General features: G+C 37.6%; 1 protein-coding gene across 1 annotated transcript in view; it reads left to right on the top strand.

Annotated features, from left to right (window-relative positions):
- The window catches only part of LOC133644585 (disabled homolog 1-like), a 201,379-nt gene that overhangs the window by 80,741 nt on the left and 106,708 nt on the right, over positions 1-13,930 (top strand). The window contains 1 exon segment of the mRNA XM_062039195.1: positions 12,511-12,650. Coding sequence (XP_061895179.1) covers positions 12,511-12,650 — 140 coding nt within the window.

Consider the following 13,930-nt stretch of genomic DNA (forward strand, 5'->3'; position numbering starts at 1 on the left):
AGAAAAGGCACAAAACCTTTTTAAATTTTTTTTTTTTACTTTATATCAACCTGAAGTTGATATAGAGATTTACTGTAAGCGTTAAATAAAAAAAAATAATAATTTGACTTATTTTTTACATTTTAATGACTGAGACCCTTTATAGTACCCGGGAGCCCTAAAGGTTAAAAAAAAAAAGAAATCCATATATTTTGTTAAGGTTTGAAAATGAAAAATATCAAAATGGCCCCCGCGTGCTTAAATGTTTCCGTGTGCGGAACATGACTTAATCTTCGTAAATTAAACACGTACCAAAAACAGAAAACAAGCGATCACACGGGAAGCTAAGATTTATTTTCATTTTTTCATTTACTTATTTATTTCAGGCAATGACATAAAAAAGTACAAAGTTGACAACACATAATAATATAAATTAATATAGTGCAAAAGGTAATGTATAGTATGTAATGCATGATTGTCCAGTATTGCCTGAAAGGGAGTGGGAAGAAGATAATTTATTTAATCCCACCCCCAGTTCTCCATTCAGCGATTATTCACATGAGTTCACTGTTACTTTGTTTCAATGATTATAATACAGATGTTGTATCATAGTGGCATTACCACAGGTAACAATAAGTATTACACTGTAGCAATAATTTGTATCAACAATGTAGGAATAATGAATATACCAACAATGGCAATAGACAACATAGCAATAATGGTAAGGAAACATTGAGCACATGTTAACACTTTGAGACAAGATAACCAATTAGCGCAGGAATCATAAACTAGGAGCCAAGAAATACCAAGGTAACCTGTTGTGTATAGCAAACAATGAATCCAGACTGAGCGTGGCGAGAAAGGTCAATAAATAGCTCTCTGATTAGTGGTCGATAGCAGGTGAGCGTGCCGACCACTAACCAGAGGCAGGTGAACCCAATTAGTCCCCATTGAAACCAAAACAAACCCAGAGGTGCACAAAAACAGGAACTAATGGAGTCCAAAACTAACAGAAAATAACAAAACATGATCCAGGCCACGGATCATGACACACGATGAAGCAGGATGTTAAAACAATTTCTAAATGCCGGACATTCATTTATCCATGAAAATACTATCAAAATGACTTTGTGTCGCAGGCCGATGCAAATCTTCGTTGACAGGAATGTTGAAATGTAATATTTATTCTACACATTTGTACAACATTAGAAACCATTAGTAAATCGGAGGCTTCTCAGAGGAAAATGATTGGCTTTTAATGGCCAAAGGTATAGATGTGTGTGTCCAAGTTAAGGCTGTCTTCTTTTAATATATTTATTACAATCTTTGGCAAGCTGGGTAACGTTTGCTGTGGTCTGGAACAACATGGCACACAAACAACTATCTGAAATGCAGCCAATATTACATGCAGATAATGTGTCATGAGACATGCAAAACTTAATTATATACAAAGAGGATCAAAGTAAAGGATATTAAATGAGCTCAAATATACCTACAAATGAGGCATAATGATGCAATATGTACATACAGCTAGCCTAGCTAGCATGTTAGCATTGATTAGCTTGCAGTCATACACTGAGACAATCATTGATACTTTAACTAAACCAAATATGCCTGAGTAGCACTCCAACAAGTCAATAACACCAACAAAGCGCACCTTGGTGCATTCACGCACAGTACAAAACGTTTGGTGGACAAAATGAGACAAAGAAGGAGTGGACGATTTTACTGTTGCGTCACAGTCCACACTACGGTGAGTTCAAGAACCGCCGAAATTAGTAGGACAAAACAATGTTTGCATATTAACATATTAAACAGTGGGCTTTCTAACAATTGGGAAGGTTTGTGTCATGTTTGTCCTCCAAAAAAAACCATACTAAAACAAACAAAAAAGATTTTCCCATCTTTTTCCTATTTTCAATCCTTTTTTAAAAATGCTCCAGGGAGCCACTAAAGAGCCGCGGGTTGCTCCTTTATTTTAGGGCACTTATGTCCCAGTTTGGCACACATTTCCATCAATTTAATAAATGTGGGAATTAATTTAACTGTTTCTTATTACAAATGCACTGTTTTGTTTTAAAGTTGCAAATGTAAAACTGCATCAACATACATAAAATAAAGATGCATCCATAATCGAATTTTAATCAAATCGTAGCTCCGAACATCACCCAAACAGGCTCGTTGAACCCATTCCTAGGTTGTTCATGAATGCAGTACACTCGCCACCCCGCTAGGGGCAACAGCGAAGCATATGTGTCACAATGAAGCAGCAATGGGTGAGTAGAAGAAAACCACTCAAAAAATGGCACCGTCGACCCTGAAAAAAGTCGAAATAAATTGCGAAAATCGGGCTTTTAACAGCGACTGGACAACAAAGTATGAATGTTCTGCCCCGAGCAAGAGCTCAAGTCATAGTTTTTTTTTGTTGTGGACGTTTTAAACGGCGGACGCTGTTGCAGACTGGCAACACCGGTAGACATCCACACGCGTAAGTTTCATCACAAAACTTGGTCAAATGTTTATAAGTAGATATTGTGCATGAAGATATTGAGTTTGTTTTGAATTGAAATTGCTGACTTCGTGATTTATTATGTGTTCGTGTTATGTGTCTGTGCAAAACTCGTTTAATACATGTAGCGCTAAATTTGACCGGTAGAGGGCGGTCACGCTACACCTGGTGTTTAACTGTGTTGAGCCAGTCATTGTCATTGTCCATCCATCCATTTTCTACCGTTTGTCCCTTTCGCGGTCGCGAGGGGTGCTGGAGCCTATCTCAGCTGCACATGGGCGGAAGGCGGGGTACACCCTGGACAAGTCGCCATCTCATCACAGGTCTTTGTCATTGTTTCGTTTCTATATGTGCTAACATCTGTAGTGTATTGTGTCAATGCAGGGGTCGGCAACCCAAATTGTTGAAAGAGCCATATTGGACCAATAATACATTTTAAAAAATCTGTCTGGAGCCACACAAAATTAAAAGCCTTATATAAGTCTTATAATGAAGACAACACATGATGTAAGTGTCTATATTAGCTATAATAGCCTACTATCAAAGGCTGACGCAAAACATCGTTGACAGAAATGTTGTTTTTTAATTTTTTATTCTACGCATTTTTGCAACACTGGATAACTTCTGGAAATTACTGGCTCAAAATGGTGAAAAAGTATAGATGAGTGTGTACAAGTTGAAGGAAACGGCAGGCTGTCTTCTTCAAAAGGATTTATTACAATCTTTGCAAGCTGGGTAACGTTTGCTGTGGTCTGGAACAACATGGCACACAAACAACTATCTGAAATGCAGCCAATATTACATACAGATACTGTGTCATAAGACATGCAAATATAGATTAAATACACAGAGGACATAAGTAGTGTAAATTAAATGAGCTCAAATATACCTACAAACGAGGCATAATGATGCAATATCTACATACAACTAGCCTAAATAGCATTTTAGCATCGATTAGCTTGCAGTCATGGATTGACCAAATTTGCCAGTATATCAATAACATCAACAAAGCTCACCTTTGTGCATTCACGCACAGCATAAAATGTTTGGTGGACAAAATGAGACAAAAGAGTGGCATAAAACACATCTTTTACATTCCCAAATAATTTTTTTAGATCTTTAAGATGGAAAGTGTAGCTGCCATTATGATGTGCAGTGATGTTTTCAAATGACCGTACGTCTTCAACTATACAAAGTATATCAATAGTTGTAATCTGCGTTTTTGCATGATATACTAGTTACTATGGAAATATAACTTGTTACTATGGTAATTTAATTAGTTACTATGGTAATCTAAGTCACAGCAGCTCAGACGAGGGTGGGGAGCGTTTCCACAGAGCGTTTCCAGAGCGGACCAACCTGAAATGCGGGTGTCAGGGACAGACGCGGAAGGAGATTTTTACAACGAAGTTCTAAAGCTTAGTGATGTATCAGATTGTGGGTGGGTTTTTTTACCCGTCACGTTCATATTTCGCTGTGTTTGTTGCATTTTTGTTGTGTTTCGCTTGATTGTAAAATATGTCAAACGAGAGGGTTGGGGTGACGTTCATATGTTGTGAATATTCAGTGTTTTATCCTTCATAGTTAATATTGTAAATCCCACATTCTTTATTTTCATGTACATTCTGGGTGTCTCATTCGTTAAAAAAAATTAAAATTCCATTCTGTTTTTTCAGGCGGTCTGTCCATAACGTTTTTAGCATTCAATCAGACATTATTGTGAGGTTTTTTATTAGATATATTCCCTCTAAATTTGGCCCCCCTTGGCACAATAATTGCCCAGGCCTGCCTTGGGCTCTTGAAACTGCAGCCCTCTTCATTGTTTAGTTGAATAGCCTTGATCACGGATCTAAACGCCTTAAAAAAAATAGAGAATTGTTGCTTTGAAGAAGAAGAGAAAGCACTGTTAAGAACAGGACTAGAGCTGAAAATGGTACAGATTTTGACTCATTTAAACGCATCTGGCTGCAAAAGGCATACTTGCCAACCCTCCCGTTTTTACCGGGAGACTCACGGTATTCAGCGCCTCTCCCGATAACCTCCCGGCAGAAATTTTCTCCCGACAAACTCCCGGTATTCAGCCGGAGCTGGAAGCCACGCCGCCTCCAGCTCAATGCGGACCTGAGTGGGGACAGCCGGTTCTCACGTCCGCTTTCCCACAATATAAACAGCTTGCCTGCCCAATGACGTCATAACTGTAGAATGATCGAGGGCGAGTTCTTGGTTTCTTATGTGGGTTTATTGCTAGGCAGTTTCATTAACGTCCTCCCGGCGCGGTAACAACACGCAACAACAGCAGTCACGTTTAGTCTACCGTAAAGCAGTTCGTCTGCCGTAAACAGCAATGTTGTGACACTCTTAAACAGGACAATACTGCCATCTACTGGATAGCTTCCAGAACACTGAAATTCAAGTATTTATTTATATATATATATATATATATATATATATATATATATATATATATATATATATATATATATATATATATATGAAATACTTGAGTTGGTCAATTCTAGCTTAAATATATTCCCCTCTTAACCACGCCCCCCGCCCCATGCCCCCACCCCCCACCCCCCACCTCCCGGTATCGGAGGTCTCAAGGTTGGCAAGTATGGCAAAAGGTGTCTCGCATAAAACGCAGCACACGGCGTTTAAACCAAAAAAAAAAAAAAAGGAAGGAGAAGAAAAAAGTGTGCGCCAGCTTTTGTGAGGCAATTTGTTTATATTCCACCAGTCGCACTTTATCATCGCATTTTACACCCCAGCGAGTGCGGCGACGCTTTAGCGACATTTGCATCTCCTCACTCCAGTGCCAGCTTTTGTGTACTAAATCAACGTGCCAGGATGAAACTGATGGCTAAACTGTTTTGTTTGGGGGTGGGATTTTTTTTTTTTTAGCGTCTGAGAGGTGAAACAACACACACACTTACACACACTTACACACAGTGCCGCATAGGCCATCAGAGCGGGATTAATTGTGAGGCTCCCTCGTGTGCCGTTGAGTGTTGCTTGGGAAGCGTCCCAGCTGCAGTTAAGAGCCTGCGGGCGCTTCTACATCTGCGAGAAAACAAGCCTCGCTCTCTCCCGCCTGCCAGAAACAATGCGGGACTGCTGCAAAACCGCCGCGTACGCGTATTTCTTCTATTTCACGCCGCTCTCCGTGATTTGGGGCTCGTAGCCGACGGGTTCTTAGCCGCCGGCCTCAGCCGGACGGTCTCCGATGTCTAATAAATGTTAACGAGCTCGCCCGTTAAGCATTATCGAGCTTACACTTTGCCGCCGTTTTACGAGCGGGATGATCGTTTATTTTGCACCCCCGCCGCTAACAAGAATACCTGTCCAAAAGGTCCCAAATGGCTTAACGACGTCTTATTGTCTCAGGAAACGCAGCGGACAGGAAAAATCTGTGACGATGCTGGCATTTCAGGTGGCTGATAAGGTTTGATGTGTTAAAGCAGGGATGTTAAACTGGTTTTCATTGAGGGCCACATGGCAGTTATGGCTGCCATCAGAGGGCCGCTTGTAACAGGGAATAATGTATGAATTTGCCTCTGGATTTAATTATTAATTATATAAATATATAAATTGTTTTAAGTAGGCTGTACAGTAAAAACTTTACATTTACAAAATTTTACTGTAAAATAGTGTTTTTATTTTATTTTTTACAACATTTTACGGTAAATGGAAAAACAGTACCACTGTTTTTTGAGGGGTTTTTTTTCGGAAAAAGCTAGCTGCTTGGTTGCCAGAATTTTTGTGTTAAATTGACATTGGTTTTTACAACAGTGTTTCCCACACATTCATTTATTTGTGGCGGCCCGCCACGAAAGAATTACGTCCGCCACAAATAAAAAAAATGTTTTATTTTTTATTTTATTTTTTATTTTTTGTCCTGTCCAGCTTCTCAGGCAAATCATATAGTTGATGTAGATGCCCATATAGGCTGTTCAGATTTACTTTACAAAAGAGAAGTGTAGGATACTTCTCTTGTTGCCTTATTTGTATTTGACCACTACTGTTTTCTGCTTATTTGTTACTGACTGTGGCAGGACACCTCTGCCTCTGTTTCACTTTATGTTGCTGGTAAATAATATGGTTGTAGTAGTAGGCTTATGTTAAATTATTTAGTATGCACTAATTAAAGGGGCAGAGCTTTAAGAGACATTTTAGCTTTTATATTTTATAAGATATATTTTTTGTAAGAACCACTATTGATAAATATATTTCAGTGAATAACTTATTGTTCAAATCTGTATATAAATATGTACATAAAGTGTTGTAATTATATTAAAAAGGGATGGATGGATGGATGGACGTTTAAAACAAAACTGTTATTATTAATTAGTAAGTATACATTTTTTGAGCCTTTTTAGAGAAAATCATATCATTGTAGTAAATTATGCAAATTACTCGATGATGACATGGTGACCACGCCCATAGCCACGCCCCCACAGCCACAGGTATCTTGGCAGTTTATGGGAAACACTGTACAACATTATATTGTTATCAGAAAAACAGTACATGTTATTTTCTTATTCTGGCAACATAGCCGCCAGTTTTCTACCGTAAAAACAAGTGTACCGTCTTTCTATTTACAGTAATACACCGTTAAAAACAACAAACGTAGATTTTAAAGTCAAAAACTGGCAGCTCAGTCAACAGAATTTTAACGCAAAAAACAGTAGTAGTTTTTTTGGTTGTGATCCGTTGCCCAGATCATAGTTTGTCTACGTTTATTTAGGTTGTGATTAAGGCTGTAACTAACGATTCATTTGATAATCGATTAATCTGTCAATTATTACTTCGATTAATTGATTAATAATCGGGTAAAAGAGACAAACTACATTTCTATCCTTTCCAGTATTTTATTGAGAAAAAAAACAGCATACTGGCACCATACTTATTTTGATTATTGTTTCTCAGCTGTTTGTACATGTTGCAGTTTATAAATAAAGGTTAATAAAAAAATAATAATTAAAAATTACAAAAAAATTGCATAGATCCAAAGAATCGATGACTAAATTAATCGCCAACTATTTTTTTAATCGATTAGTTGTTGCAGCCCTAGTTGTGATTCACTTGTGGTTTGTGTTTTAGTTGTCATGGGTGCTATTTAGTGTCACCTGCCTCTGACGTTTCAATACAAATACACGTACCGTTACACCCCTACTGAATACCACAATGTATATTCAAGTTTACTCACTCTAGAAGTGATTCTCAAACTAGTGATACGCAAGCCCCGCCTAGTGATATGTAGGGCTGCAACTAACGATTAATTTGATAATCGATTAATCTGTCGATTATTACTTCGATTAATCGACTAATAATCGGATAAAATAGACAAACTACATTTCTATCCTATCCAGTATTTTATTGAAGAAAAACAGCATACTGGCACCATACTTATTTTGATTATTGTTTCTCAGCTGTTGCAGTTTATTAATAAAGGTTTATTAATTTTTCTATTTTTTTTTAAAAGCCTCTGCGCATAGCATAGATCCAACGAATCGATGACTAAATTAATCGGCAACTATTTTTATAATCGATTTTAATCGATGTAATCGATAAGTTGTTGCAGCCCTAGTGATATGCCAAAGAAGTCTGTAAATATGTACTGTATTATGTTACAAGGGCCAAAAATATGCCTTGTTTTTCATGAATACTTAGGCCTATTGCGCTTCTTTATCTTACTGTTGGTCTTTATGGTGGTACTTGGAGAGCCAAGTGTTTTCAGAGGTGGTGCTTGGTGAAAAAAGTTTGAGAACCACTGTTTATTAGTTGTCCTTGACAAGATACAGTTTTGTAAAAGAAAATCTCGCTAACTAGTGAGGGGTAGGGATGTCCCGATCCGATATTTGGATCGGATCGGCCGCCGATATTTGCCAAAAAATGCGTATCGGCAAGGCATGGGAAAATGCCGATCCAGATCCAGTTTTAAAGAAAATTCCGGTCCGTGTTTTCCAACGCATTGATTTAAATAATACATTCCACTTTTCTGATGCTCCCTAATTTCCGTTCCGCATTTTCCAGCACACCTTCAACACAGTCGAGTATACGTTCTCACGCAGTTGCTTTTAGCTGCCTGGCATTACACGACAGGCTCTTCCCACTCCTTCTTGTGTCTCCTCACAGACAGCAAGCGCACCTTCTTACATACCTCACATACTGTCACGTCATACATCACATACTGTCACGTCATACGTCACATACGTATACGCACTCTCCTTGCAGAGAGGTAGCAGCATGGCTAACGTTAGCTGTGATGCTAGCGTAGCCGTGTGAGCGGTAATAATGAAGGAAGAATTAATTAATTCCCAAGAAAAACAGCAGGGGGTCCATCGTCTGGCGGTGGCTTGGCTTCAAGTGGGAATATGTCGAACAGACAACCGTAATTTGTCAAGTGTGGGGCAAAAGCGTTGCTATAAAAAGTAGCATTACTGCTAATATGTAGCATCATTTGAAAAGTCCCCTGGTAGAAAATGAAGAGTGTTTGAAACTCCGCACGTCAACATCTCCATTGTGTATTATTCAAACTCACCTAATTCAGCTGGCTAGTTGTTATCAAGAGTACTAAAACCATTTTCAACATGAATCTGACAACTAAGTAGGCTAAATAACTTTAAACTTTAATACATGCTCGGATAAGGCCAATATCGGTATTGGATCGGAAGTGCAAAAACAACATCGGTATCGGATCGGAAGTGCAAAAACCTGGATCGGGACATCCCTAATGAGGGGTAAACTTATTCTGTAATATTGTATACTGTAACTCAACCGGTATTAAGCCTCCTTTGCCTAAGAAATGGGGGCGGAGTCAAAGGTAAACGATCACGGTGGTCAAGTTGTTGCAAGATCTGAGCTGGGAGACATCAAATTCCATGTAAATGAAAGCTTGTGTGCTGGCTTGATGGATGAGAGTCATGCAGGAGCACTTAGCAGACAGAAGGTTGCCGGGGGCAACGCTGGGGGCTTCCCTATAGGGCCTCGGCTGTACTGGACCTGCCATCGATCACGAGTGTGTGTGTGTGTGTGTGCGTGAGGGGGCTTCTGCCTGTCATAACACTGTAATCCTGAGTGACATTTATCCAGGGAGGCCCTGCTCATTCAAGCATCCATCACCATCCAGCCTCCTCTTCATCCTCCTCCCTCCCGACATAAACTTCTTCTTGTGCATCAAGTGTGCAGCGCTCGGAGAGTGTTGTCCTGTCAAGCAGCCACGACTGACATTCTGGCATGCTGGGTTTTCGAGCTGTAGCTTCTCCTCGGCATGACTCCACTGTTTGTAGACGAGTGACTATAACGTGATACTTCCCGTCCCGCTCTTAATGTGCACCACGTAGGAAAAGTAGCCGTTACACAACACGTTGGTTGCCTGGCAACACTCCATCACTTCCACCACGACCTTCCGAGGGTCACGCGACTAATGCGTCCATATATTACAGCAGGGACGCCGCAATATCATTACACTTTCCCGTGCACCGTCGATATATATGCGCTCTACCTGCTGATTTAGCGCCGAGAAGATGGAGGTGGGGGACGGGGGGGGGGGGGACAACATAAAAAGGGATTCCCTGTCAGTGCGGAGTAAATGTATTACTTCACAGCGCCTCAGGCCATAGAAGAAACACCGAGAGTTATGATGATACTACCCTTTGTTGTCGTTTAAGGTTGTAAGCCTCGCACTACATAGGCCAGATAGAAATAAAATGCAATAGATAAGAGCTCCTGAAAAGGAAGACTCGTGTAAGTGAACCATCAAGGATTTACAGGCTAGACTTATTTCAATCAGCGCATCCGTTGTTGTAGTAAATGTATGCACACAGGAAAGGGGGAGGGGGGGGGGGGCACTGACCAATCATGTACCTTGTAACTCCTCCTATGTGACAGGGGATCAAATGGAATTTTCCCTTTAAAACAAGAAATCATCAAAAACGAATGTTGTGTAAATATGAATAATTAAAGTTTGTTTTGGATTGTTTATGAAAGAAATAATTTATCAGCCCAGTTTGCAACGTTCAAACGTTTAACTTGGTTTCTCTAATATTTTGTAGTTTTAGAAATCAACTTTCTTGAAAAAATATATAAAATGTTTTGTCAATCAATAATACATGTAAATACGTTTGGACATCAACTAAATGCTTAATGCTGTAATTCAATGTATTCATGTATTTTTTAGGATTTATGTTTTACGTTTATCGTCAATAAATAACAAATAAATAATAATTGAAATAATATAAATACATGTAAACTCATATATATGTGTGTACATCTGTTTGTGTATGTATGTGTATATATAAATATATGTATGTGTGTATATACATGTATGTATGTATGTATGTATGTATTTATACATATGTATGTATGTATATATATACATAGGTATATATGTATTTATATACATATATGTGTGTCTATAGATATATATGTATATACATATATATGTACATATGTAGATACATATATGTATGTATACATACATATATATATATATGTATATACATATATGTATATTTCTATATACATATATATGTATATACATTAGGGCTGCAACTAACGATTAATTTGATAATCGATTAATCTGTCGATTATTACTTCGATTAATAATCGGATTAAAAAAAAGACAAACCACATTTCTATCCTTTCCAGTATTTTATTGGGGAAAAAAACAGCATCCTGGCACCATACTTATTTTGATTATTGATTCTCAGCTGTTTGTGCATGTTGCAGTTCATAAATAAAGGTTTATAAAAAAAAAAAAAAAAATAGCCTCTGTGCATAGCATAGATCCAACAAATCGATGACTAAATTAATCGCCAACTATTTTTATTATCGATTTAATCGATTAGTTGTTGCAGCCCTAATATACATATACGTATACTTGTATATACATACATACATATATATATATATATATATATATATATATATATATATATATATATATATATATATATATATATATATATATATATATATATATATATGTATATGTATATATGTATACATACATATGTATACTAGAGCTGCAACAACTAATCGATTAAATCGATTAAAATCGATTATAAAAATAGTTGCCGATTAATTTAGGCATCGATTCGTTGGATCTATGCTATGCGCATGCGCAGAGGCTTTTTTTTTTTTTTTTTTTTTTTTAAATAAACCTTTATGTATAAACTGCACCATGTACAAACAGCTGAGACACAATAATCACAATAAGTATGGTGCCAGTATGCTGTTTTTTTCCAATAAAATACTGGAAAGGATAGAAATGTAGTTTGTCTCTTTTATCCGATTATTAATCGATTAATCGAAGTAATAATCGACAGATTAATCGATTATCAAATTAATCGTTAGTTGCAGCCCTAATGTATACATATGTGTATATATATGTACATACATATATACATACATACTTACATACATACATACAAACTTACATACATACTTACTTACTTGTATGTGTGTGTGTATATATATATATATAAATGTATATGCAAATATATGTATTTTATTCACACATCCGATCCGAAATGTGCTGTCAACATAACGTTAACATTAAATCATACTGATGTAACTAATGTTGTTTCAACCTGAATGAAGTTGATGCGAGACGCTGCTTGTACAAAAACGTTGTCATGTCAGTCAGGTGCTGCCCCGCCCTGAATGCTGTAGGAGATGAAACCGAAAGTGGAAAGCAAGGTCAACATGTGAGCGTCATGGCCGACGCTCACAATGATGTCACTCTCTCCCACAACGGAGGCTGAGTAGAGAAAGACAGGAGATAAGAGAAACTGTCATGCCATTTATTCATTAAAAAAATGTCCAAAAAGAGACATGAGCGTATTGATTAGTGTCATTCATACCATAGCACACTTACTTCCACTACATTTTTTTATTTTCTTTGCTCAGATCAATGATGAGGTCTTTTCTGCTCAGTGCAGATTGATTATCTCCAGGGAAAAGATGATGGAGGACCTTGAACGAAAGGCTTACAAGCGCGTGCGTGTGTGTGTTTGCAGGGCAGGATCGCAGTGAGGCGGCTCTCATCAGACGTTTTAAGGGCGATGGCGTCCGCTACAAGGCCAAGCTCATCGGCATGGACGAGGTCAGTGCGGCCCGCGGAGACAAACTCTGTCAGGACTCCATGATGAAGCTCAAGGTAAGGACAGCTTTACTAACACATCCACTTCCCCTCTTGCACCACATCATAGTCACATGACTCACTTTACACTCAACACAAATGATTGGGTTTTGCTATAAAAGAAATAAAACATACATTAAAAACTCAGTTTATCCGTTTCTGCAATTTCTTTAGCTTTTTTAAATATATTTTATTTTCTATTTACAGTATATTTAATATAAGCAATGTTTTCTTATGTTTTATTGTATGGAACTTCAACTTGTTGAAAGTAGACAAACCAAAAATCAACAAATAAATTGTTATTAATATTTTTTTTTGATTTATCAAACTAATTTCATTTTGTATTGTAATTAACATCAGTATAACAAATAATTTAGTATTCTGTTTTATTTTAGCTCTTCATGAGTTTTAAAACGTCAATTATGGTTTTTCTTTCGGCTTTCTAATGCACTCCAAATCATTATTAATGTTTTTTTTTCAAATAACTTCAGTTATCGCCTGCTTCCAATTAATTAATTAAAGCCAAATAAACTTCAAAATAAACACGCCAGCTGTAATTACAATGACAGTAACACTACAGGATAGTAGGTGGAGCCTTGGCGCAGCATTATTCATCCTAACTTCCGGACTAGAAGCCTCTACTTTTTTCCTACACTTTGAACCCTAATATTTTATGAATTTTTGTTTGCAGACGGCCATAATAAAAATAGTAAAAAAACAAAATAAGCAAATGCACTGTAAAGGGGTTTTAATTTCTGTGCCATGGCGCCATCTTTTGGAAGGGTTTGCTCCACTTAGTGCTTTCAACCATTCAGTCTTATAGTTGTCCATAGCGTTTCTACTCGTATGGATTCTTCATTCAAAACTCGAAGCAACGGTTTTAAGTTTTACAATATAACTAAAACTATTCATACTTACTAAGCCGCCCCGTGTGTGACGTCTGTAGGAGTGTTTTCATGCACATTTGTACATGCTATCGTAATGTAATGGCGCTAGCGTTGTTGGCATTAGCTAATATGCTAACATGTTCACAAGTGTTTGTGTTAGTATTAATAACTTACAACGGCATTCTTTTTGTATTGTTTCAGTTTCACTAATTCCTCAGTGAATTCACCAAAACGTCACCGTGGACTTATTGAGTCTGTTTAGCTGATTGGAGAGCTAGCTTCCACAGCTAGTGGGTCCATGACGATGACTTCTGTTTTGTCTGATCAGCCGTTTTACTGCGATTATATTGCGATTAATATTGTGATTGCGTCAATTTGCACAAATTTAACCAATCCCCGCAAAATATACGT

The sequence above is a fragment of the Entelurus aequoreus genome, linkage group LG27 (genome assembly GCF_033978785.1).
Source record: "Entelurus aequoreus isolate RoL-2023_Sb linkage group LG27, RoL_Eaeq_v1.1, whole genome shotgun sequence".
In the NCBI taxonomy this organism is placed as follows: Eukaryota; Metazoa; Chordata; class Actinopteri; order Syngnathiformes; family Syngnathidae; genus Entelurus; species Entelurus aequoreus.